At 45.4% G+C, this 20,821-nt stretch overlaps 1 protein-coding gene across 2 annotated transcripts; it reads left to right on the forward strand.

The window, feature by feature from the left end:
- The first annotated feature begins 4,291 nt into the window (after positions 1-4,291).
- On the forward strand, positions 4,292-20,718 carry smg5 (SMG5 nonsense mediated mRNA decay factor). 2 transcript variants are annotated; one of them, XM_056601298.1, is made up of 22 exons: positions 4,292-4,697; positions 5,168-5,266; positions 5,597-5,720; positions 6,433-6,589; positions 8,062-8,151; positions 8,775-8,864; positions 9,076-9,154; positions 9,343-9,468; positions 9,835-9,903; positions 10,243-10,505; positions 10,824-10,961; positions 11,645-12,583; positions 12,725-12,894; positions 13,101-13,176; positions 14,702-14,877; positions 15,183-15,341; positions 15,519-15,578; positions 16,004-16,163; positions 16,443-16,533; positions 16,643-16,717; positions 16,995-17,133; positions 19,098-20,718. In XM_056601298.1, the coding sequence occupies exons 1-22, from the start codon at positions 4,633-4,635 to the stop codon at positions 19,179-19,181; spliced, it is 3,429 nt and encodes a 1,142-aa protein (XP_056457273.1). In that variant the 5' UTR covers positions 4,292-4,632; the 3' UTR covers positions 19,182-20,718. The 2 variants fall into 2 exon arrangements, with proteins under 2 accessions (XP_056457273.1, XP_056457274.1); XM_056601299.1 differs by having other exon boundaries at positions 15,519-15,572; positions 15,998-16,163.
- Positions 20,719-20,821: the final 103 nt, after the last annotated feature.

Here is a 20,821-nt window from a genome sequence, read left to right on the forward strand (position 1 = left end):
CGAAGGGGGTACTTGGGTCCCATTGGTCCCAGTCCCTTTGCTCAAAGGATGGTGCAGCGAAAGCCCAGCAAACCGGATAAGGATCTGCTGGGTGCTCCTTTTTTTATTGATTTATTGACCTTCCTTTACTTGGGCCCTCTCTCTCTCTCTTTGATTGGATCCACTGGAGTATTTTTATGCATCTGTCGCTTCGTAATTGGATATATTATAGGACTTTTCTTCGGTGGACAGGCCAAGCATTTCGGTTATCCGCTCGCCGGCCTGGCTTGCATGTGAAGACTAGCTATGCAGAAAATTGAATCAGTCGGGGCGAAGCAAGTCTGAGGCCACGGGGGTCAGGCAGGGTCACAACACGAGAGAGAGAGGTGTATTGTACTGTAGGTGACACGTATTTCAAAGGTGCTTGACTTTTCTTTTTGTTTTCTGACGAAAAGCATTTTTTTTAAGCTTTTCTTGACTCCTCTCTCTCTCATTCTCTCTCTCACTCTCTCTCTCTCTCTCTCTCTCTCTCTCTCTCTCTCTCTCTCTCTCTCTCTCTCTCTCCATGTTACTTTTTAATGACGTCATCTCTTCTTTCAAGAACTTTTCTAATTATTATTTAGACACTTACTTAAACTCCTAGTTTTAGACCTACGTGCTATTTTTCATTTTCAATAGTTTTTTCTTAATTCATAGTTTAGCCGTTCTGTTAAGGAACTGTTTTTTGACTTTGAGTTAAAGGAATCTAAATATGCACAGCCTATACACAAAAAATCTGCTTAGAAAAAATATTCAACACAATCTTGAAACTGGACAGAATGTTACTATTTATATTTGTATGATACTGCTTATTCTTACTGTAGTACATACAAAGCTATATATATATAGATATATACTCTACATCGTAAATCTTTCGGAACAGATATTTATTTCTTGATAAAGTCGGAAGCCTCTATCTGATGGAAGTTCATAAAGGATCCATTTTATATACAAACTACGTTTTCTTATTTAGACAATCTTATAGTGAACACTGAGGTGTGGGACTGTGCCCTGGAAAACTTTCTGACCAACAGGAACAAACCTGTTCCCAGCTGCTCCTCCTTCACTGACTGACAACAACAAAATGTTGCTTTGACCTGCGACCCCTCTTCCTCTGGCGTGTCATCGCTCTCCGGGTGACGCGAGTACACGGACAATGGGTAACATTTGGGTTTGCTTTTGTTTCCTTTTTTTAACCCGACAATCGCCACGGGGCTCTCCGTTCACAGACGATGTTGATGCTCTTCGGAGCAGGACAGTCCTCACAGTGTGTGGGTCATTTTGAGATTCCCGACCAAGGGCGTGTTAAGGTCTCCTCGTGAGTTTCCAGGTGAATGGATGAGTCCTTGGTTTCAATGAGAACCCACTAGACAGCATTCTGGGAGCCGTTCTAAAAGCTGTTTATTTAAATGGAGATGCTCAAACTACAAACCCCAACCCCTCCCACCCCCCTTCCCAATTATTCCTCACTTTGAATCCCTGGTGACAGAGAGAGATACATTATAGGCCCTGCCAAAATGAGTGAATGTGTCTGTATATAAGTGTGTGTACTGAATCAAATTGTCTGTGTATATACTGGATAAATGTGTATATATAGTATGTCTATACAGGTTGTTATTTTTTAGACATACAGAGCGTACATAACTGATTCACCCTTTACTGTATCTCTCTCTGCCGCCACCTCTTTCTCTCTCTCTCTCTCTCTCTCTCTCTCGCTCTCTCTCTCTCTCTCTCTCTCTCTCTCTCTCTCTCTCTCTCTCTCTCTCTTTCTCTTGCTCTTGCTCTCACTCTTGCCCTCACCCTATTGCTCTGTCTCTCTATCTTGGTTTACGAATCCTGAGTGGAGGAGATGGTTTTCTAGGAGAATGGACAGCTGTGAAAGGCACTATGTGTGCAGAATCACACACTCTCACCCAGAGCTGCTGTCTCTTTGCTGCGTCCTTCAAGCTGTCAGGCGCATCACTTCAAGCGTGCGCTCATGTTGACCAACTCAAAGCTTTTTTTCCTGCAGGAGATTTGGGTGACCAAGCAATGTTTGTACATAGATAGACGAGGACAGTTATTTACACAGATCCCGATCTACAATTTGTTTGAAGCTCAAAAAAACGATTTTGATTTTCAGTTCATGCTGTGTAGGTTTGCGATGGTTGTGATCCAGAGGTATATTTATTCAGACAACCCTTATATATAAATATATATATATATATTCCTTAAAATTTAGTTCGGTAAATTCCGCCCCTCAACGAGCACCGCTAACCTTTTAGCAGTTGAAGGTCTGGTTCAGCTGGCGAACGCTGCTCATGGAAGTACTTTTGCAATTTCCCATCGCTTGTTTTTGTATTGGTCCTTTTGAGTAAGTGTGCCTCCTCCTGCCCCCCCCCCCCCCCCCCTCCCCTTTTACGATACTTATAACCTTTGTCCCATCAATGGCGCCGGTTACTCATCTTCATCGCCCCCCCCCCCCCCCCCCCCCCCCCCCCACCACCTTGACAAGCCATAGCCCCCCTCCGCTCTCTAGAATCTTCTATTGTTGTTTTCAAAAGGAAAGACATTTGGTGATTTTATGTATATTACTGAACGAGTGGTGAGTGTATTGCAGTTGTATACGGATTTATTATGAATGTGGATATTCTGATCATTAAATTATTATTGTAATAATGATTTTTTGCCACTTTAATTTTGTTGATGAATAATTCCTTTGATGCAGTTGATGATAATTCCATCGTTTATTTCTTTTTTTCTTTTTAAATAAAACCGGAATTTATATTTTTCGGCTGGGTGGTTCTTGGAGATAGAAATTTGTAAATAAATTAATAAATAAACAAATAATTAAATTCTTAAGTTGGTGTTGGAATGTGTTCCATGTTATAACTCACAGACATTCTGCTTCCACAGAAGTCAACATAAAGATGAACTTGAAAGGAAATCTGTAATAGTGACAACCTTGCATTCTGATATCTCACAAATAACGATACATGATGATATGATACATTAGGGAAAAATGTTAGTAGCTATACGACTGTAAAATACTTTACTACGTATCCACGAATTCAATAATAGATTGATATGTTATATTGATGTTCAATGCAAAAACTATATAGAATAAATTATCAGTCACCCAAAGTATCAATATTACGTCCATCACAGTCAAAGATGATCTCTTATGGAGGATAACAGGACCGTCTTTGCCCTTTGAGCTCTCAATGAATGTAAAAGATATTCAACATTTATTAAGACATGGGGAATACATGGTAGAGGGCATACTTCTTGACTATGATCGGGTGATTTTAAGATACAAATAGGATAATAAAAACATGATTTTGCCTTTGAAAAAATAAGCCAGAAAACATGTTGATAGTTATTGAGTGTTTGCTTAGTAGGCCTATTCTATAATTACAGAAATATATGCTACAGTACTTTCCAGTACAGTGTATCATGTTTCAGCAGGATAATAATATAATAATAACATATCTTATTAAGTTATGTTGGAATGTCAGAATGGAAAAGCAGATCAGCCAACAGTCTATCTCGGTCCTCCTCACACACACGTACGCACGCAAGTACACTCACAAACACACACACACACACACACACACACACGCACACACACAAACACACACACACACACACACACACACACACACACACACACACACACACACACACACACACACACACACACACACACACACACACACACACACACGCGCACACACATAGGCACGCACACAAACACGTGCACGTATCTCTCCCACTACCTAATAATTATTATGCCTTGTTGATTTTACAGACCAACTTGATGATATTTTCAAATTTGTACCTCTTGTATTGTATACCAGAAGATAAAAGTTGCCAATTATGTTGGCAGTCTGCCTGTTTAAAAAAAACTGCAGAGGGAGACATATCCACATTCCGCTTACTTTATACATTTATATATCTATTACATTCAAAAAAGGTTGATAAAGGTAGAATATTAACAGCAGCAATTTGTATCATTGATGAATAAAATGCCAATGCGTGTCATCCTACTCTGAGTCAGTTTATATTATATATTTTATATATTCCAATTATATTTATATTATATTTACTAATTTGTCGGTAATTCAAAGGTGCTGTATTCCAAAATGTCAAGTTACCTTGTTCGTATTTGGATATGTTTGCTGCATAATTGTTCATTATTAGCCTGAACCACAAATTGCAGCTATTTCTCGGGGTTATGGAATCCCTGGCAACCCCGTTTTAATCTCGCAAGTACCGTGTGTATTCTCGCGACATTTGGCCAGCCACTGCTCAGAAATAATGGCCGCCTTCGTAGCAATGGTTGGAAGAGGCAACAACACAAGCAAGATATTAGAGCGTTTTAGCTGACCAGCAATAATATACGTACCGCGGCGCCCCCTTCTACCTGATCTCCAGGACGTATGGGTTGAGGGGGTATTGCCAAAGGACACAATAACGGGATAAAGACTAAGATAGACCAATATTAGCTAGGTAGCTAACAGTGTCTGGCTACCAACACGGTTGTCACTGCCGGGAAACAAGCACGAGTGTTGGGTCAGGGAGGTGTTGAGTGACTACCAACTGAATTGTTCAAACATAATTACGATTGCTAAGATGAGTGGACCAGGGCAAGACAGCGAGCCAGAAGCGAAAGTCCTTCACATCAAGCGTCTGTACAGGTGAGTAACGTTAAGCAAGGCCGTTTTGCTCCAACTAGCCCAGGGAGTCTTCTTGGGCTAACAAACCTGGGTTATTGTATTGTATTGTACTAGCGTTAGTAGATCATTAACGCTGATAACACCGCTGACGGGATGCTTGAAGTCACTCGTACAGCTTTTTCTAAGGTAAAGAAGGCTTGATCATGAGCATCTATTGGGTGATCTAGAGAGAGCAGCCTCACACTATATCAAAAAATCCCTGTTCAGTGTTGCAAAATATGCTTTTGCTAGTTAGCTGGTGTTTGTTGACCCTCCATCCAAATATTTGAGTGATACATTTTTTTATCCACCAGTCGAAGGGAAACGAGGAAATACACTGGCGCTCCACGATGGACATGTTCAGAACCACATTGACTCGAAATAATTCACTGGTGTTTTTTTTTTTGCCAAGTCACAGCAACGCTGTTCTCTTCTCTTCCAACATCAATCAGGGCGGTGGTGGAGTCTGTGCACAAGCTAGATGTCATCATCGGCAGTAAGTCGTCTTACAGGGAGGTCTTCAAACCCGAGAACATAAGCCTTCGCAACAAGTAAGTCCAGCTGTTTAGGAAAGGATACTATAAACTCCTGATTGGCATCAGTGAAGCCACGTAGTGTAAACACTGTCGACTTCTGTTGTTGTCAAGCTTTCATCATGCCATCATTTTTAGTACCTCGAAGTGTATGTGTTGTGATTCTGTGGTACTATTTACATTCTCTCATAAGCCAGTCCTCCCCTAGGTACACACCTTTTTGCTTTCAGAATAGCAATATATGATGACAAGATTGTATGCTTGTAGTGTGTGGCAATGCATTAGCTTTCATGAATACAGCTGTGTGTGTGTGTGTGTGTTTGTGTGTGTGTGTGTGTGTGTGGTCAGATTAAGGGAGTTGTGTGTGAAGCTGATGTTTCTCCACCCCGTGGACTACGGGCGCAAGGCGGAGGAGCTGCTGTGGAGGAAGGTCTACTACGAGGTCATCCAGGTCATCAAGACCAACAAGAAGGTACCGCTGTACAACAACTGCTCTATGATATCATATCTGACCCATAAACAAGAGGGGAATTATGGTGATGGCGTGATGTGACTCACCTAGCATCCCTGTCAGTTGTCAAATGATCTGTTTGCTTATGAAGCCACTGCGACATTTGTGCTTGATTGGTTCCTCGGAACCTGGCAGAAAGTGTATGGCTGTTCCAATTTCTGTGTCAGCTGGTTGTTATTTTGCATGGCTGTGTTTGTGTGGGCGGAAAGAGGAACATGAGATATTTGTCTTCGATTAATTCAGATTCAAAGCTTTCATATTTGCCTTATCTCTTTGTTATGGAAATCTTACACACGGCACCCATTGCACCTCTAAATATCCCTCCTATGTGTTCCTTCTCAACATGTCTTTGAGTCCCGACAGGTTTTTTGTGAATCTGCCCCAATTGGGACATGTTATAGCATTGGTCATGCATAGTTCTACTTGTTGCCTGAATTATGAAATTGTTATGCATTCACAGCTCAGGTCTAATATACCTCATTGATGTAAATCTGCCGTTGGTTTAGATATGCATTTTGTCTTGCGACAACAACCCTACATGTAGCCGGCGGTCTAGGGCAAACACTGCCCTGGAGTGACCGGGTCGGTAGGTTGCATGTAATGTGGGCCCGTGAAAGCCCCTGGAGACAGTTATTAAATGTCTTGACCTTTTCCCTTCCCCACCATCTTATAGCACATCCATAGCCGTAGTGCCCTTGAGTGTGCCTACAGGACCCACCTGATTGCCGGGGTGGGCTTCTACCAGCACCTGCTGCTGTACATCCAGTCCCACTACCAGCTGGAGCTTCAGGACTGCATCGACTGGACCCACGTCACAGACCCCCTCATCGGTCAGTTGAAGGTCCCATGGCATGAAAATGTCACTTTATGAGGTTTTCTAACATTGAGTTCCCCTAGCCTGCCTTTGGTCCCCCAGTAGCTAGAAATGGCGTTCGGTATAAAATGAGCACTAGGTATCCTGCTCCGTAAAATGTTCCCCTAAGTCGTCATACGGGGACATGTTACCTCCCCTTTCTCTGCTTGCCCGACCAGAGAATTTGGCCCGCAAATGAAACAATTAGCTACGACCGTTGGAGCGCCGCATGCGTGCGTGCGTGTGTGTGTGTGTGTGTGTGTGTGAATACACAAACTGTAATGCAAGTTTACACTTCTTTGTTATTTGGATAGCTGTTCTGCTGTTGGTGTTATGGTGCATAACATGTCGGGTTCTCTGACGTCTCTGGTATTTCCACGAGACTCGTGTTGGGGGTTATCTCAGCCATGGTTGAGAAGGATTTCGGGGAACGGAACTTTGGCTTTGACTCCGTGAAGTACATGAACCGCGACATGGAGGAGAAAGGGATTGTTGCCCGCGATTGTCTCCCGCTACCTTCTTCCAAGGCGTTGGTGCCTCGGCAGCGGGCGGCAGGGCTCCGTCGGGAGACAATCACGGGCAACAATCCCTTTCTCTTCAATGTCACGGTTCAGTCTACTTCAGATTGGTGTGGAAGAACCAGAGACGTCGTAGAGAACCCAACGCAGTCGTTTGAGATTAAAAATATCGTCTGGAGGCGCACACAGCTTTTGGCTGTGTTAATATATATTATATGATAGATATCTATGTGTAATATGATATTATTTAGATATAGAGCTCCAGGACTCCCGCCGGAGCACCCGGAATGTTCTAGAATATTTACAGAACATGGCCAAAAGCTGTGTGCGCCTCGAGATGATATTATGAATCTGAGCCATTGCGTTAAATCCACTGTAAACACGAGCGCATGGTACCGTGGCCGCAAGCTGCTCAGGGCCACACCCCCACCCTCCACCTTGACCCCCCTCTAAAAAACTGCACGTTTTCGGAAAGCTCATTGTGAGACTGGCTCGTAGTGGTTGTAATTCTGCACCATGGCTGAATTTCTTGAACGTCTTCAAGTAATGTATTAGGGGCCCACTAACAGCGATATAAAAGCATCCATAAAGTAGCATGCCATGGGACCTTTAACGCACAACACATGCACATAGGCTCTGAGAGGCATGTGGGCACGACATGCACAAAGTTACTGATAAACACCAGACCCAACACTCAAATGTTTCGGATTTAATTCATTTTCAAAACAAGTTTATATTACAAACTACATGTTAACCGGTTTCCCTGAATTCAAATAAGAAGAAATGTATGGCAAAAATGTACTTGTATGGCAATAACTTTCAAGAACAATGTTATGTTTAAGCGACTATGTCCAAAAATGATTTATATTCGTCACACATTTCCATATCCTAAGAGTTGGCCAACCATTCTGACCAAAATGTCTTCCGGCAGGTCGTAAGAAGCCAGTGTCTGCCTCCCCCAAGGAGATGGAGTGGGCCCAGATGGCTTGCCACCGTTGCCTGGTCTACCTCGGAGATCTAGGTAACATCAACATTGTAATATCTTGATATTGGCCTCTGTTTCTACCAACTCTGCTCACATATAGTTTTCGTCATGTTGCGTATATGGTTAATAATTTCCATTCAGCTGGTAAAAGGCAAGTGTTCCTAATGGCTCGTTTCAGGAAATAGTTTCACTAACTCATTTGTATTCTGACATAAACTCATTTGTTTTCTACTGTCGATAACATCAAACATTTGTTATAAAATAAAATTCTGTATCTTTTATATTAGAACTATTGTTCTTCTACAGTCCTCTATCTACATTAATTTCCTGTCCGGGATCAATGAAGCATATCTTAGTCTATGTCATACGTGCCCTTGTATGCACTTGTGCCTTGTTCAGGTTGTCTTTTATTATGGTGATATGGTTCAATATGCTTGGTACTGGTACATTAAGTTGGACCAACACTGATTCAAGAGGGCAGTTCAGCTCTCCTTCTGGACTCAGTACATGTAGGGAGATGGTTTCTCCTCTGTGTGTTCTGTGGCATAGTGTGGTAATCCTGTTACAATTTGACCATCTGTTTAACGCTTTAAACATCCATGCCCCTGCTAGAGCAAGTTGGGTTGTACAAATAAAGCAGTGTTTTATTTCTCCCCCAGCCCGGTACCAGAACGAGCTGGCAGGGGTGGAGGCGGAGCAGCTGGCAGAGAGGTTCTACCACCAGGCCCTGTCTGTGACGCCCCATGTCGGTGAGTGCCTTCCTCCTAAAGCCCTAGCACTCCAGCCTTTGTATGCTTGTATCTACATGCACAGGCCTGAAGAATCTGGTCAAATATTTCAGTATACCAGATGATCATGAAGTTAAAGGAAAAATGTAGGAATGTTAAAGGATGTTTCTTTTAAACTGATTTCATGAAAACAAAGTCCTATTTTCCCTTAACTAGTTGAATCTTTGTACAGGCATGCCTTTTAACCAGTTAGGAACTCTGGCTGGGAGCAAGTTCTACAATGTGGAGGCAACCTACTACTACCTGCGCTGGTGAGACCTTTTTTTCCTGTCCTCACTAACACTATTCCAAAAAGTGTCCAATCATATTCATCCTAATTAATATAGTCCAATCATGTCCCTCCATATAATGACTACCTATTCTGTTCAGACTTAACCCTCACTTTACCACAGCACTTTTGTCCAATCATACCGTTCCTTTCTTCCGGTGTGTCCCCCAGCATCCAATCAGAGACCCCCTTCGAGGGCGCCTACGGCAATCTGAAGCGCCTGTTTGACAAAGCGTCCAAAATGTACCAGCAGGTGAAGAAGCAGGAGATGAAGAAGCTCTCCCCGTCGCGACAAAGGTCAGTGGGTGGGTTCTGACGGTCCGGGGAAAACTGTTGAAACAAAAAACAAATCAATCAGTTTATTCCCTCTAAAACAGACCTAACCTTCTAGGTTCTATAATGTAACTTTTTATACATACATACATTCTACGACTCATTGACTGTATACACCTCATTTTACTATTATCGCCCTGTACTTATGTAAAAAAAAAAGGTTTGGTCGGTAAGTCACCAAGCTTGAGCCTGCTAGCAAAACATGAGAAGTACACTGTACATCATGTTCCCATGCATCTTTCTTTCCTTTTTTAAAACAACTTTTAATAATGCCAACTGTCACTAAAAGCACTTCTGGCATGTGTGTTTGACCTTTGACCCTTTCCCCAGGTCCAGAGACATCAAGCGTCTGTTGGTGAGCTTCATGTACCTCCAGAGCCTGCTACAGCCCAAGAGCAGGTGAGGTTTTACAGACGATACAACGTCTTTCCTCATGCGTGTATTTATCAGTCTTTCATCCTGATCTCCTCACCTGACCTCGCCTCGTTCTTTTCTCATCTGGCTGCGTCTGAATCTTTCTTTCTCTGTCTCCGTCTCTCTCTTTGTCTCCGTCTTTGTCTAACACTGTTTCTCATTGTCTCTTTCTCACCCTTGATCTCTGCTGTGTCCCTCCCTCTGTCTTTGTCTCTCTTACCCTCACTCTCTCACTCTCTGTGTCTCTCTCTCTGTGTTTGTCTATCACTCTCTCTCAAACGTATGCATCTCCTGCTGACCTCTTCTCCCCCCCCCTCCCCCCAGCCTGATGGAGGCAGAGCTGACGTCTCTGTGCCAGTCGGTGCTCGAGGACTTCAACCTGGTGCTCTTCTACCTCCCCCCGCCCCCCCACTCCGGAGTGGGCCCCCACCTGCCCAGTGTGGAGGAGGAAGAGGAGGAAATGCCACAGCAGCTGCAGTTGGCCCACAACGCAGACCCCACTAGCCCCTCCCCTACAATGCCCGACGCACTGGTTTTCAAGATGGTGGTCACCTGCCTGATGGTCGTGCACAGTCTCAAGAGAGGAGGTGGGAGTTGTCACCTGGGTGGGGGTGGAGGGTGCAGAGTGGTCATGATTGTGTGTTGTGTGGGGTGTGTTTCTTACATTTTCAGGGTAATTATTTTGTATGCCAAGTTTTGTCCCACATAAAGGTAATTCAGTTAATAGACAATAGAAGATTAACATCTCAGAGGGAATGTCATCTAAATGTAAAATGAACAAAAATGCCAGTGCACATTTTCAACAAACCTACTTCTATGAAGTCCCGGCAAGTCGGAAGTTCTGGAAGTCTGTTGCCAGTACTCTTTGAGTCGGGCTGACGCATGCCTTGATGTTGTGCTTGCAGGGTCAAAGCAGTACAGCGCATCCATAGCCTTCACGCTGGCCCTGTTCTCCCACCTGGTCAACCACGTCAACATCCGCCTGCAGGCGGAGCTGGAGGACGGAGAGAGCCAGGTCCCAGCACTCCAGGCTGACAACGCAGGTGAGTACCTCCCCTGGGGCTTCCTTTGAATCAGGCTTGCAGTAGGAAGTCACCTGCTCAAACTCTCAGAGGGAAGGCTCCAGCCTGCTCCACAGATGTAAATAACGACATGACAAATACTTCTCTGTTTTAAGTGTCAGGGAGACCTTTAGTGCATTTTTCCTGTGGGGAGAATCTCCTGACTAAATACCCACTATGACTGCAGGCTACTCCAGTTTCTTCCCAGTGGGGATGCATTGCCTGATTCTGTGTACACAACAATCCTGCACTTCAGTCGGAGATTGATGCATCCCTCAATATACAACGATGTGTGTGTCTGCAAAGTGTTTATCTCAATGATAATGATGTGAGAAGTGTGTTCTATTCAGCAATATTCTGGAGTCAAACAGAGAAAAGAGGCTAATTGATCCATATGTTTAAACTCTGACCTCAAGTTTGTGGGGAAGGGGGTGTAGGTCTTTGACTCTGGGTCTTTGACTCTGGGTCTTTGACTCTGGGTCTTTGACTCTGGGTGATTGACTCTGGGTGATTGACTCTGGGTGTTTGGCTCTGGGTGTTTGACTCTGGGTGTTTGACTCTGGGTGTTTGACTCTGGGTGTTTGGCTCTGGGTGTTTGGCTCTGGGTCTTTGACTCTGGGTCTTTGACTCGGGGTGTTTGACTCGGGGTGTATCTCTTGACCCAGATGACCAAGAGACGCAGGACCTATTGCAGCCTCTGGCAGACCCCAGTGAGACGAAGCCCCTGGTGAACGGCTCCCTGGCACCCGACCGGGACGCCCAGAAAGACGGGGAGAAAGACGACGGTCAGGGCCTCGAGAGGAAGGAGAGTGGTGAGGAGTGCAAGGAGGAGAAGGAGGAGCAGGAGGAGAAACGGCGGCAAAAGAAGAAGTACACGCGCCTTTCCCACCTCCGCCGGCGCCGCTGCGGACGGAAGGACGTCCACGCCGAGGACGAGAGCGACCTGAGCGAGGGCTTCGAGAGCGACGAGGAGGATGAGGAGGAGGAGGAGGAGGATGACGGCGGCGGGAGGAGCTCCGTCGACCCCGTCGAACCTGCCGTCAACTCCTCTTCCTCCTCCAAGAAGGAGGTGAAGCGGGACGAGGTCAGCTGGGCCACCGGCTCAGAGGAAGAGGAGGAGGAAGAGGAGGGCGGCACCGCCTTCGACGTTGAGACCGACTCGGACATGAACAGCCAGGAGTCCCGCTCGGACCTGGAGGACATGGAGGAGGCGGAGAGCTCGGAGCCCCCCGAGGGACGGCCCCGACCGCAGGGGCCGCGGGACCACGGGGAGGGCCACGGGGCGGAGGAGCAGAAACGCCAGGAGGGCGGCGGCGACACCCCTCCCGCCACCAACGGGCCGCTGTTGCCGGGCAACGACGCCAGCATCATCAGCAGCAACCTCCAGGCCATGTCCTCACAACTCTTCCAGGCCAAGCGCAGCTTCCGCCTAGCCCCCACCTTTAGCAACATGCTGCTGCGCCCCCCGGGCTCCGCCGCTTCTGCCAGCCCCGCCTCTGCTCCCACCACCACTGCTTCCCCTACCCTCGAGAACCTGCCCACAGCCGGGGACACGGCCCCTAGCGACGTGACTCCCCACACCGTCAATGGAACCAACGAAATCGGTAAACCAACTGTCAATCTCTGTCCTCAAACTGTTTCAGTTTTTGATCATCATTAAATCTTTAGAATGCTGTTTGGTCTGTAATGATTTAGATAATGTAGGAGCATTTTATATACTATATACTGCACCTTCTTTTCAACAGATTTGGACTCTGATTCGGAAGGCAGCCAGCATAGCAACCCATCAGCATGTAGTGAAAAAACCCTTTCAGAGAAGATGCAGATCCTGACCACTCAGGGCCTTATTCAAGTAGTGAAGGTCTTCATTGATTGGCTGAGAACCAATACAGATATAATCCTCATGTGTGCCCAGGTAAGTTTTAAAATGTGTGCCAAATTTATTTTTTTCTCCATGCAGCAAGATTCTCATATTATAACATGTGTCAGTATTATGTCCCCTGATATTTTTAAAGTTACATTTTTATTATCCTTTTAGGTGCTATATAAAGAAAGCTTATAATATACTGTTCGTAAGTAGTATACTATTACTGATCATCTAATCTCTGGTTGTGTGCGCAGAGCTCCCAAAGCCTGTGGAACAGACTGTCAGTCCTGCTAAACCTGCTCCCAGACGGAAGCAAGATGCTGGAAGCAGGTGAGTCCACCACCCTGCCTATTGTCCCTCCCTCGTTGAGACGGACCCATGGAATGGATTTGTACATGAGGAAGCTCTGAGATTAAGGTTTTTATCGGATTTCGTCTTAACCAACTCTAATAATAAAGTTTAGCCTGGCTACTGCCAGACCAAACTCAATCGTAGATTGCACGTTGGCCTGGGGAAGCTGCTGTCATTTTCTTCAGCTCAAGAGGCGTGATCATCAGGCCTAGTTCAACTGACTCTATACGTAATTGGCTGCTTGCCGCCGCTTCCCTGTCATCCTTGTGTTAAACCAGCCAATAGTGCGCCACGGGGGAGAAGCCAGCTTGGTGATTGGCTCCCGTAAAAACGTATCGGAAGAAGAAAGAAATGTATTGCTCTTCTCCAGACCCTTTTGCAGGGCGAATTCAAATTGTTGGCAGAATGGGCGGGGCTACTCAGTCTAGCAAAAGTTCTGTGTTGTAGTCAAATGTAAACCACTTCTACTTGGCCTACCGAATCAGGTTCTGAATCCTGTGTGATCATATACACCATTAAGAGGCAGGTGAAGGACCTTCTATGCGTTCTCCCTATTCACCTACCATTTGGTTGTTTGATAGACTCTTTTATACCCTGAAATGTTGGACTAAACACAATATTGGATGCATCTCCGTTGGGATAATCTGGCTCAAGGATGGGGGATTGAACCCAGAACATCCTCACCACTGGACTACACCATACTTTTAATGTCCCTTCAGTGCTTCACACACAAAAGGTGTGTGTGTGTGTGTGTGTGTGTGTGTGTGTGTGTGTGTGTGTGTGTGTGTGTGTGTGTGTGTGTGTGTGTGTGTGTGTGTGTGTGTGTGTGTGTGTGTGTGTGTGTGTGTGTGTGTGTGTGTGTGTGTGTGTCCTTGGTGACACTACATGTTTCAAACCGTCTCCTTCATGCTGTTGGTCAACATTCCAACAGGCGAATGTGGACCAACAGGATATTCCTCCCTTGTGTCTTCACCTTGTCGGCCCATGTGGTCTTAACAGATCTGTTGACCGGCTGACAAGTGACATGGTTAGTAATGGTTAGAGAGTAGTCCCAAGGCTGTTATTCTATGGCCCAGTTCCTTGAAATAGTTTACATATATCCAATTACCACTTATAAATCATTGATATTTATTTATTTATTTTATTATCTAATCCTTCATCAGACTGACTTTTGTTAATAACAAGAGAAGTAGGAATAATCGGGCTATATAATAATTTATACTTCTTCATATTTGGCTGTATAATAACATAATGATAACCAACTACGCATACAATATATAATCTTCTATGAAGATGCTAGATCAAACAAACCAACGAGCAGGTAAAAGCTTGGTTTCCCCTTACCCTGTTGGAGTTTAAGGCTTCTAAAGTAAACATTAGAGCTGCAGAGTGAAGCTGGGTTAAGGATTGGAGTATGCCTGTGAAGACCCCCCGGGAAGACTGTCAATGGGAGGCGTCAGCGGTGGTGGTACCTCCAGGCTGACCGGTGCTGGCTGTGTTTCAGAGCTGGGCCTGAGCCCGGAGGTGGCAGCCCTTCTGGGGGAGTGCGAGCAGCCCGGCCTGGTCCAGAGCCTGCTGCTGCCGGAGGACCTGGCTCTGCGACACCTCCCGGCCCTGGGCCTCGCCCACCGCCGCCTGGACTACTCCCGCCCCCGGCCCGCGCTTAGCCCCCTGCAAGAGGTGGGAGCGCGCACACACACACACGCACGCACGCACGCACGCACGCACACGCACCTAATTTCAGCCCAGGTTTATGAGAATCACACCTTTGTGTTGGGGAGATGTTCAGCAGTCTGTCGCCTACATTCATATTCATATACCATGGAGACTACACTGCTCGAGGTTGCTCGTGCCCGCATGCGTGTGGGCACTTTCTTCACAAGTTTTCCACTGTGTGTGTTCAACTGCTTTCAAACTACATTATGGTCTAATATTGTACGTAACTTTCTCCGCACTTCTTTCTGGTTCCTCTCCCTGCCCCCTAGTGTGTTGTGCGTGTGTGCTGCATCCGCAGTTTTGGCCACTTCCTCACCAGTCTCCAGGGCAACGTGCTGCACTTCAACCCGGAGGCGGGCATCTTCACCAGCATCAGCCAATCGGAGCAGGACAACCTGGTGCAGCAGGCCAAAGCCCAGTTCCGCATGGTAAGTGACCGCTCAGTCACTGACTGTTACTTGTACTACAATAATTATTGAATTAGGTAGTGTTAAATCAATCCAAGAGAAGGGAAATCCAATGCGATTAGGGCAGCATGACGTGATACTTTAGTGATACTGTGGAGACTGGTTGAATGTGTTTATATCAGCCTCCTGTTTGTCCAGGCAGAAGAGGAGGCGCGTCGGAACCGCCTGATGCGGGACATGGCCCAGCTCAGACTGCAGGTCAGGAGGTCATCACTCATGCTGTTATCCGGGTTGTGGTGCATGTGGTGCATGGACCAACATGTACAGCCCTCTCCACTGGCACAGTGTTGTAAAATAAATATGATGGAAATATTAATGACATTCTTTTATGGGTTACATTGCATCTATTGATGTATTTCCTTCACTTGGTGGGGTAGATTCATGTGCATTTTGATTTTAATTTCAAAACATTTTGTAGGCTATATGCATTTGCTGCAGAAACGATAACAAATGGAACTTCCTACCATATTTCCTTAATCAGTAAAACTAACATCAGTACTACCTCATCCATGATTTCAGGAACTTGAACATTAGTCACCGTATTATAATAACCTTTGTATATTCACCTTACACCTTTTGTGTTTATTGCTCGTGACTCATGTATTATGGTTCTCCACCTGCAGTTGGAGGTTTCCCAGCTAGAGGGCAGCCTGCAGCAACCCAAGGCCCAGTCCTCCATGTCTCCCTACCTGGTCCCAGACACTGCAGCTCTCTGCCAGCACCTCAACCTCATCCGCCAGCTGGCCAGTAGCGGCTGCTTCATCGTCATCATCCCACGCACAGGTAGGAACCCCTGGACAAAGGTCAATACCTAGGCCCCTCCCTCTTTGGCCACAGGTTACCCTGATTTCCTCTCTGGGATTGATAAAGTACATTCTATTTTGGGCACAAATCCGTATCTAGCCCAGTTACTAGTATAGTGGGTGTTTGACTCTGTGACAAAACGTACTGCCTTCAATCCCCATGTGAACTGTTGCGATCTGTGAACAGTAGGAGTTATATTTTAGTCCCAGCTGGTTCAGCCAAGTGTTCCAGGTCTCTTACTGCTCTTGTGTGTTGTAGTGATTGATGGGCTGGACATGCTGAAGAAGGAGAACGCGGGAGCAAGGGACAGCATTCGCTTCCTGGAGTCAGAGTTCCGTAAAGGCAACAGGTGAGGGGAAGTCAATCAAACTTTTCTTTCTGTTAGAAAGCTATCTTCCAGGTGACATGCCTCTGATGTAATGACTCAATGATTGATTCTGTTTCTGTTCTCGGCCCAGGTACATCCGTTGCCAGAAGGAGACGGGGCGGAGCTTTGAACGGGACAAGCTGAAACGGCAGGACATTGAAGCATGGTAAGCCAGCAAAGGGATAACGGCTGGACGCATGCAAATGCACCTTCTACCCAGATCAGAAATTATTGTGTTTGAATAAGGAGAAATGAGGAATGGTCAAAGAAGAAAAACAATGTAAACAATCCACAAGTGTCAAACATATGCCCACTGATCTTGCACAAAATTGCATATTTTGTGACCATTTGGATATTAAAAGAGGTAATACATTTAAAATTATCTCAGAATTTTCTTCTCGAGTTTGTTTATTCTCTTTCCTGATTGGCTGCTCTGTTCCCAGGCATCTGTACAAAATGGTGGACAGCTGCCGCCAGCTCACCATCTCCCAGAGCAACGGAGATGATGACACGGCCGGCATGGTAACCATTCTGACGGGTCACGCTGTGGAAGAGCTAAGCTCTCGCTCTGCGACAATGAAGGTCAGTCTCCCAGATATAAAAACAAACTTGTGTTTATTCACACTGGTTTAGACTACCAGATGTCAAGATGAGAAGATTATATCAGTCTGAGTAGCAGGCACCACAGAGTGGTTGATATTGATGGAGAGCTTGTGGATGGGAGATGCCTTTCCTCGAAGAAAGAGCAGCTCCGTCTTGTCCAGATTAAGCTTCAGGTGCTGTGTCAACATCCAACGAGAGAAGACACTCAGAGATTTGTGCTTCTACCTGGGTTTCAGTATAAAACCCAGAAATAATATTTTGTGTTGTCTGAATAACTGGTAGAAAGGCCATGTGAGTGAATTACATAACCGAGTGACTTGGTGTTCAGAGAGAAGTGGATGGGATCCAGGACAGAACCCTGTGGGACCCCAGTAGTGAGACTACAAGGATCCTACAGATTATTTCCATGTTACTATGCACTTGCAATTAGGGATGCACCGATTGTGAAATTCTGGACCGATACCGATGTTTAAAATAACAATTTGGCCGATAGCCGATGCCGATACCGTTGTGTTTTTGTTGTTATTTATTTCCCCTTTTGTGTCAGGGGAACAAACCCTAACCCTAAATTGATTTGTATGAAATCAATCTGTTTATTTCAACAGCTGCGCCATCAACATTCAACATCAAAATGATTTCAACGTGGGCTTAGGCAGATAGGCCTACATGCGCCAAAATCAGATCGCTATTTATTTTACTGAACACAACCTGCATGACGGTGCAATAGACTATAGTACATATGGAAACTATGGCCAAAAAAATAACTTCACACGGTGTGTCTTAATACAATTTATTTGTTACCAGCATTCGTAGTGTTGATCAGCTGAGAAATAGTCCGCCAAAGACGTTGCCATCGCTTAGCAACCGAGTACGCTGGGGTTGACCAGACTACTTGCGAAGTGATACGACGGAAGACAAAAAATCAACTTTCCTTGACAGCGGTCATTATATGCTTAGCAACGGTGAATTATCAAAAAATTATTAAACACCGGAAGTTGTGAAGGCCCATGCAAGTGAACAGAGCGTTCAACAGCATTGAGAGGAGCCGTGTAATAACTAAAGATAGTCACATTCATTATTCGATTTTCTACGTGACTCCGACTATTCGACGATCGTTGCCCATCCCTACTATACAACTGCCTACTCAATGAGAAGAGTTCAGTACTTGCATAGCCCACAAAACAACAAAGTGTATATCGCTGATCTTTCTCCAAGACAGTGAAATACTCCCACACGACCGACATTTTCTTTCACTTTTATTTGTAAACAAACCACATGTGCGTGCGGCACCCACCTGCTTACGTCATCATGCCAGAGGCGTGTCCAGCCAGCTGCTGTTATGGGTGGTATTATTAGTAGCCTACCACCTGTTGCATCTTTTCCGAAACTGCAAGTCAGACCGCAAATAACCAACACAACATTTAGCCAGCGCAAAATTTATATGACACAACAGATAAACATCGGCCACTGCCATCGGTGAATGTCATCTTATTTCCCGATAGGCCGATGGCAGTCAACAACGCGAACATCGGCCGTTACCGATGTTCGTCCGATAAATCAGTGCATCCCTACTTGCAATCTGTGAGGAAGGATGTGAACAGGGCAAGTGCAGAGATTTTGGTTCAATTTGACAAAATCTGCTGAAAGGTTACTGCAGAAAGACTGTTCTAGCAGTGTGAAGTTTATCTGTGAAGGCTATCTCAATTGAGTGGCTTGCCTTCAATCCAGCATGGTGAGGGACCAGAAAATTGCAGAGGAGACGGAGGAAAGAGTTATGGAAATAAATTGCAGATGGGAGACCGGTCGGTAAATCTGATGGGCATTTTTGGTTACTTTGAAAAAGGGTTCACTCTTGCTGCTTTAACCCTTTCTCTAAAAAAGGTGAGAAAGAGTTGTTATTGTGATGGGTGGGGAAATTGACTGGTGCACCGTTGGGTCCCCAGGCGGCGGTCCAGGCAGCGAGCGCGGCAGGCATGGAGCTGAAGAACATGGTGGAGTTTTACCGGCAGTGGAAGGAGATTGGCTGAGAGGTCCCAGCGGGGCGGGGTTCGGCGCCGTGGACCGCCGATCGATTCAAACACTCGCTCCCTCTCTCTATCACTCTCTCTCTCTCCCACTCTTTTGCTCTGTGTGTATCTCCGTCTCAGAGGTAAAAACAACTCAAAGGAAAGGAGGAAGGATAGACGAAAAGGAAAAGGATGGATGGAAAAGGAGAAAGGAGTTGGGCTAAGGAGGGCTGTAAAGGTGAATACAGTGGAGGAGATGAAGGGTGAAACGGAGCTCAAAGTAACGGTAGATCTCTCCCCCCTACCTCCTCACTCCCACTCTCCCGCACAAAAAAAATATTCCCCCAGTGTAAACAGTGACCCCTAGTGGTCTAGATGAGGAAATGGTGGGGGTGAGAGGGATGCTACATATCTTTAAAGGGCTGCCAGTTCACACCCTAACCAGGCATAAACTGTATATGTTAGCGACCAAGAGTACATGCGCCGTCAAGAGCGAATCTCTTGCAAACACACACATACATACACAAGCTCACACACTTACAAACTCTCATGCTCGGATACATCCATCTAGGTATATAGTAGAGCTGTGTTTGTCTTTTTTTGCTTCGTCCTTCCTGTCCCCTGTGTTTGAGAGCACGGAGCTTCCTGTCCAGCGTCCGGTAGCCAAAGGGTTTTGGTCAAGGCCAAGCTGTGGAAGGAAAAGTGTGTTTTCTGAAAAAAGAGAAAAAGAAAAGCACACACACTGTTAACTTGACAACTCGGGCGGGCCAAGCTACCGGTTCTAAATCTCAGACAGGGCCTGGTAACCTGTCTATGAGAGGGGCAAGATGGCAGGCTTCACCATCTCTGGGATATGCTCTCCTATGTGGCTAATCTATTCTTTCTCCCACCCTCCATTATTTTGCGATGTAATTTTGTTACTAGTGACTAATGTATTGCTGTTTGTGTAGGATCAAATATCTATATAGCTATATATGTATATACATATGTATGTGTATATCTACATATGTGTATATATATATATATATATATGTGTAAATGGCGGGTTGTGCCCGATTGTGGTTTTAATTTGGATTTTATTTTTGTACCCAAACAATTTTCTTTACTTTTGCTTATTTCTGTTTTTGTAAGCAGTCGCTGAACGAAATGCGAAGAAATGTCAGGGGAAGGGGAAGAGATTGTTGTGTATTGTTCCAACGAAAAAACAAATAACTTGCTCTTACTCTTCTGAATAAGACTGTAGTGCTAGTAATTCTGGGTGGATTCGTAATGTCATTTTGTTTGATAACGGGTGTGATCATCATCGACATCTGTTAAATGCTGTCCACGAGGGGAGAGGGGCTTGTACACCAACCCTTAGGAAATTGCGGTGGGCCTAGTACTGACACCTGTGAACCCCTCGATGCCATGCCTCTCTACCATCACCGTTTCCATAGCAACTGATCTGTAATACACAGCGTGGAGGAATGTGTGTGTGTGTGTGTGTGTGTGTGTGTGTGTGTGTGTGTGTGTGTGTGTGTGTGTGTGTGTGTGTGTGTGTGTGTGTGTGTGTGTGTGTGTGTGTGTGTGTGTGTGTGTGTGTGTGTGTGTGTGTTGCCTCACATTGAACAATAAAGAGAAGCCTGTCTAACATCCTCGTCTGTGTTTTATTGACTGGAATC

This window comes from Gadus chalcogrammus, chromosome 11, assembly GCF_026213295.1.
Source record: "Gadus chalcogrammus isolate NIFS_2021 chromosome 11, NIFS_Gcha_1.0, whole genome shotgun sequence".
Taxonomy (NCBI): Eukaryota; Metazoa; Chordata; class Actinopteri; order Gadiformes; family Gadidae; genus Gadus; species Gadus chalcogrammus.